Consider the following 6,359-nt stretch of genomic DNA (forward strand, 5'->3'; position numbering starts at 1 on the left):
CTATAATTGGCAGATTGTAATCAAAATTCTCCCATTAGGAGTGCATATATGATAATAAATTGATTTTCTTTGAGTGTGGATAAAAAAACATTTAATGTACATATAGCATTGATCTAGCAAAACTTATTCGAGGCATATTCCAAAAAATAATAAATAAATAAAGCCAAACATATTCGAGTCAAAATGACTGTACTATATGGACTTGAATTGTATCTGAAACTGGAGAAAACTCGACATAACATCTCATTGATACAACCCTCAAATCAATACCAATGTAAGTGTTGAGCATAATAAACTTTCTATTACTCCACCTGGATGACATGAACTCAGATTGAATACATGAAAGTTATAAGCACCACTACACAACCACCACGCCAAGGGAATTATTGAATGCAAATCAATTGTTAGTTCACTTATCTGGTTAAATAAGTTGTTTAATTAGCTGTTTTGCATGCAAATTTACCTAGTTTCATTGTTTTTTTTTTTATACACAAAAATATAAATTTTCGGCAAAATTGTCAAAACTCAATAAAGAATATATCATTAGTTGTCCAGAAACATTCACAAGTAAGCCATTTAGAGTAATTTATCAATGAAAATTTGTCTGTTAAAGCAGTAAAGAAACTTAAACAAAATTAAGCTAATCATCAAACAAGGGTACAAAAAGACTGAACTTTTTATGTACTTCTAGAGTGAAAAAACAGAGGAATATCTAATTAAATTGTAAACTAAAATTTTATTGACAGTAAATAATTAGGTGCGTACTCAATTTAGACCAAAAAGAGTCACCATGACAGTTTTTACTTCAGAAATATCAACAAACAACCTCTTCCACTTCACAGCAACTAGTATAAATCTTGTAAGCCAAACACAATTTAACCTACATATCATAGTCGAATCATCAAATCTTCAGGGCATTATTGAGCAGGACCACCTATCATGCAAATAAACTGATTGTAAATCAAACTTTTCCTGTGCACAAAGATAATCTAAGAAAAAATAAATTTTAAACAGCGCAGTCAAATAAGCGGGAAATGAAACACAATAGAAAACTCAGACATACAGTCACTGAAATTGAGTAATAAGTTTATAATATTCACATAATGCTAAATGCACAACTATATGTTATACTACGTACACACACTTGCAAAGTTGCAAGTGCATTTGAACCAACTTTAGACATATAAACATACCTATAATACTTTATGATGTGCTAATATAGCTTAAAATTCAACTCTCAACATCATATCTATGTAGATATAGCACTATTATGGTTTTTTTTATATATGATCCCCAATAAATGGGATTGAATGACATGTGACCATGACACTATATCAGGCGATGCACGGTAATACGCTGATACAGATACTCTACACTTAGCTTTCTTTTCACTCTTAAGATCAAAACACCTCTTTCAATTCTTTCTATTCAACTGCTAGGGTATGAATCTTATTAGTATGTCTTTCTTCATTTCTAACACCCTCTTTCATAATACGCCTGTTCTAAAGCATTATCCCAACCCCCAGGGCCCTAACCTCCCAAATCCTGATATACTTAATCAGGTGGTCACAGCCTTAGCTTCACAATCAACTTCAAACTGAAAATTAAACTCTCATTATAATGATCATCTTTTAATTTTTCTTCTTAAATTTTCATAATGACTATCTAGATGAGAAAGCACTATGCTTTCAGTGATCCAAGTGATGGTAGCAAGCCAGTAAAGGGTGGGCATAATTCACAAGTGCCAAAGGCATTTGCAGCAGCTCTACCAGAGGACTTCTTCACATGATGAGATAAGGATTCAATTATGCACATGACGGTGCAGTCAAGTCCGCCAGATACTTTTAAGTAACCAAATTATATAAATAATGGTCTATACACAGCCGAAACCAATATAAGAAGTTATTCAACTTCTATCTAGTCTAACAGCAAATATTCGCACACCTAAATGTAAACAAGCTTCCCAAGTTCTGGGCAACGAAATCCACAATAATATCTATGATTGAAATAGAGCACAAAATATTAGAAACCTATTTATTATATATTTTTTAAAAAGCCAGACATGTATAATCAGGTTAGTAAAAACCTATAATGTAGAGGCCCAAATGTTACAAATACATCCTTTGTCAAACATCTGGAATCCTAGGACTGATAAGCTGCTCATAGGGCAGACACCACTTATGGGATTAAGGCTTTGATTGATTGATAAGCTGCTCATAGGGACAAAATCCTAGGACGACTACTGACCCTCACACTCGGTACACTCCGGTAGTACATCTATATGTCAGAAACTATAATCCCAATGTCTTTTCAGTTATTGAAGCAGGAAGGAAGGTTAAGAACTTAGAATTACATAGTACTTTTGTTATGGAAGCACCAAATGATGTTGTCTGTGACAGAAAAAGGGATCATGAAAGAAAATTGCTTCCAGATGAAATCCAAAAGAATACTCTATGGGTAAATAAGAAAATTAACCGGCCCCCAGATATATACAGCCAAAAGATTGTTAGACAGATAACTATTTATAGACTGTTGTCCATAAAAAAGTACATGTTCAATGAATCTATAAGGTTCATTACTCAGAGACTTTTTACTTTAATAGACTAAATCAAAATGGTTCATAGAACTGTTTGCATGTATTTTTTATTGTGAAGCAACAGACAAACATTGCATTAAGGATCAAGAGTCAACTGGCATCAAAAATCAAAGACTGTCTACCCCTCTCCCTCTTAGCATGCCATGCTGAAAGCCCCATCAGAAGCGGTCTCTTCATACTCATATGGTTTAAAAATTACCTAAACTGTCTAATTCGGATCATAACATTTGTTGCAATTTTACATTTAAAAAAAAGAACACAATAGTAACTGACCCTGAAGCAAGAGGAATGGAGATAATACATAATCAACCTCTTTCTTACTCTTCTCCAGCCAGCAATTATACAGCATTCAAAAACAGAGTTTCAGATAGCAGGAGTAGACTCATTACTGATAGCATTACCTGGACAGGCGTGAGAGGGACTTAAGTAGCACAATACTTTTCCTTCATAATTTGAGATCAGTTGTCCATGTACCCTGGACACTAGGATGTTTCGTAACATGCCTTGTCTTCAACTTCAGCACCTTCCTTCCCAATGCGTTTCTTAATCTGGTTGCATGCAATTGTATGTCTTCCGGAGTCATGTTCTTCACACAAATCACACGCTCATTTTTGTTCTCTGATTAATAAAAGAAAATGGACAAAATAAATATAAGCAGAGCAGAATTTTCTCCATCAGAAAGGACAAGGAGAGAAAAAGATAGAAGAGGGGAAAACCAGTTGAGTCATCAACAGATAGATTTCTAGGCTTTAAGTAGTAATGGAGTAGGTAGTTTTGTTGATTTTGTTTCAAGAAACAAGATCAATTAATCTATTAGAATGCTTGACATTGATATCGCACAAATCCATATATACATCAATACTTTATACAATTCAAAGTTAATTTTTTTCCTCTGCATATGCCTAAAACATTGAAAGTTATTACTAAGTGTCAACCATCGACATAGAGTGCACCTTTTACCAAAAACTCAGGATAATTTTCTTCATTTCAAGTTTTTCATTCTAGTGTGTACCCTATAATAGCAGTATACAATGCCTATGATAATGCTCTTATTTAATAATATGAAAGAGGTATCAATTCATTCATAACTAACTTCTACTGAAGAAGGTGTATTTCAAAGAAGCAAATACGAGTCTAGGAGGCAATACCATTCATATCTGAAAGATAGAACTACATATTGAAATTAGCTCAATGGCCTATATGTGGATCAGTAAAGGCATGCCTACTGAGCACTGACCTCTATATTTCATTGACAAGTTTTCCTTGTCACATTCTTCTACCACAAATCTAGTCTCAAACCCACCCAAACTCCCCCCCTCTCCTGCCCAAACTATGAAAAGAAAAAAGGGCAAAAAAATTGGAAAATAAGATGTTATTTAGAGGGAGCAAGTATCATTACTGTAAAACCCTTTCAAATGCGGATGCTGACCACGGATGAGCTCAGTAACAACCTCAAGCTGGGGATTGCTTTCTTTAAAGCCTGGTAAAATATTTTCCATAAATGACCTGCATTTTTTATAGACAGTTCATTGAATGAACTTCATTGCATATGCCAAAGATAATACTCCAGGACATTAATCAAAACAGTGAGTTACTAATCTGGAAGCTGTGGACTAAATAGCTTTTGAGACCAAGAATTTCATATCAATATGCTTCAGTCCTTTCCACACCGTGGTTAGAGAAAATGGGTGCAGAAGTGGGAACAATAACATAACCAACCAGAACAATCTTCATTTAGAAAGATAATTGATGTCGTCTAGTGTCCGAACCTAATCTGCCAATTTATGGAAATTTTACACAGTTCTTTCACCTAATCATTTACTACAAACTCCGTGAAAACCAAGACACTAACATAAAATCCCAAAATTATCTCATTTCACATCTGATTAAATGTGTATTTGATAAACCACAGTGCTAAATGTTTGCATCCTCAATTAAAACCTACATTAATCAGACTCTATAATTTATGTCAATAACTTGTGTAAGATCCTCAAACCTCTGACATGGACTGGCTATGTTCATTTACCAATTCATATAGGACAAAAGTCCAGCAGTTGGATAAAACACAACAACTGACACCTGCCCGGTGCTGGAAGGTCGGAAGGAAAAGTGTTATAAGCTTCAAGTCCAATTCATACAGATCAGAACCTACACCATTAGTTGTCTACATAGCATAATATTAGTCCAATCCCTCACAAAAAATGTTTTCCCCAAATTTCTAATTTGCTATTGGTAAAATTTCAATGCATACTGTTGTAAGTGCAGTAAATAAATACATAAAAACTTGTACTAACCTAGAAATTAATACTGCAAAAAAACCCTAGAAATTCCACTTGCTAATTTCAAATCAGAATTTCCAAAGTTTAATTTAAAAAAGTGAAATCCGTATATCCTTGTTCATAATCGACGGTGGCATCAACTAATGGCGCAAATCATACAAACAAAACCAAAGAAAATTCTTAAATACTACTAATTAATCATAAATAATATCACAACACTATGAAAACCATCAAATTACTGATAAATGTTGTTGTTCAATCTAAATACCTTATAACCTAACAAATTAATGCAATAAACTCTTGAAAAGATTACGAAATCGGGAGGAAATTTAGCCAGAAATTATATAATAATTGATTTAATTATAACTAACTTCTGAAATCATGATGATAAAAAACAGTAGAAATTCAAGCATAATTCCTTCCGAAAATGAGGAAGAAGGAGAGAGAAACCTGATACCACGGCTGCTTCCACCCCAATCACAGTAGCTTACGATCAATTTCTGGAGCTGCCATTTCCCTCGCAATGCCATTTTGGTCGCAACTTAATTTACCAGGGTTCTTGTGGACTTTACTTTGTAAAATCAACTTTCTTTATTCTTATTCCATTAAAAGCTTTGTTAAATACTTTTTAAAATAATATTATAAAAATTATACAAATAGAATGACTCATGTAAGAGAAAATGTTTAAATTACATGTAACATTTATAATGAAAAGTTTAATATTTTTGGAAAGGAATCTATTAACTATTACTGAAACAGAAGTTGTTGACGTCATCATTGCACACATGTCTCCCTCTCAATAAAAATTTTCACGCCTAAATGCAAAGGTTATGTCATCTTTTTTTTTTTTTTTTTCCTATCATATTTTACATTTTTGAAATTTAGATATTAGAAGCTTCTACATTACAACTAACCCTGTCGGTTTATCATTGGAAATTTAAACAATTTTTAATAGCCCACTAATATATGACCTCTTACAACTATAACAAGTTTAAGTTGGATTCAATTGGTGGACGAAGGAAATTCTGCTGTCAGATTATTTTGCCCTGCGATTTAAACTTCTGTACAATCTATCGTGATAACACTGGTAGCATTTATGGGCTAGTTGATGGGGTATTTACTATTTAGGGCATATATCAGGATTAACAAGAGTAATATTTGTAGCTAGTATTCCATTCTGTTGAGCCCATGAACAACATAACCCACATGTGAGCATTCTTCTTGTCCCACACTAAAAACACTAAAAAGGGGGTGTGTAGTGGTAATGAAATCCCACATTAAAAGAATTCAAGAGTTACCACCACAATATATAAGGCTAAGGGGCTACTCCCCTCATTGCCATATGGTTTTGAGGTGGAACCTACTTAGTCTTGCAAAGTGGTGGATTTGCACTCTCCCGTGACGTTTACGGCCTAGATCCGTATTTAACACATTCTGCTTAAGGACCTGTTTGTATTTACTTAATTTCCCCTAAGAAATTTTTT

General features: G+C 33.6%; 1 protein-coding gene across 1 annotated transcript; it reads right to left on the reverse strand.

Annotated features, from left to right (window-relative positions):
• Nucleotides 1-658: 658 nt before the first annotated feature.
• LOC145602884 (large ribosomal subunit protein mL43-like) lies at nt 659-5,435 on the reverse strand. Its single transcript, XM_081659035.1, has 4 exons — nt 5,326-5,435; nt 3,996-4,102; nt 2,998-3,214; nt 659-934 (listed from the first exon to the last, which is right to left on the reverse strand). Exons 1-3 carry the CDS (start codon nt 5,403-5,405, stop codon nt 3,042-3,044), a joined length of 360 nt encoding a protein of 119 aa, XP_081515161.1. The 5' UTR covers nt 5,406-5,435; the 3' UTR covers nt 659-934; nt 2,998-3,041.
• Between the last annotated feature and the right edge of the window lie 924 nt (nt 5,436-6,359).

The sequence above is a fragment of the Chenopodium album genome, chromosome 21 (genome assembly GCF_948465745.1).
Source record: "Chenopodium album chromosome 21, dcCheAlbu1.1, whole genome shotgun sequence".
Taxonomy (NCBI): Eukaryota; Viridiplantae; Streptophyta; class Magnoliopsida; order Caryophyllales; family Amaranthaceae; genus Chenopodium; species Chenopodium album.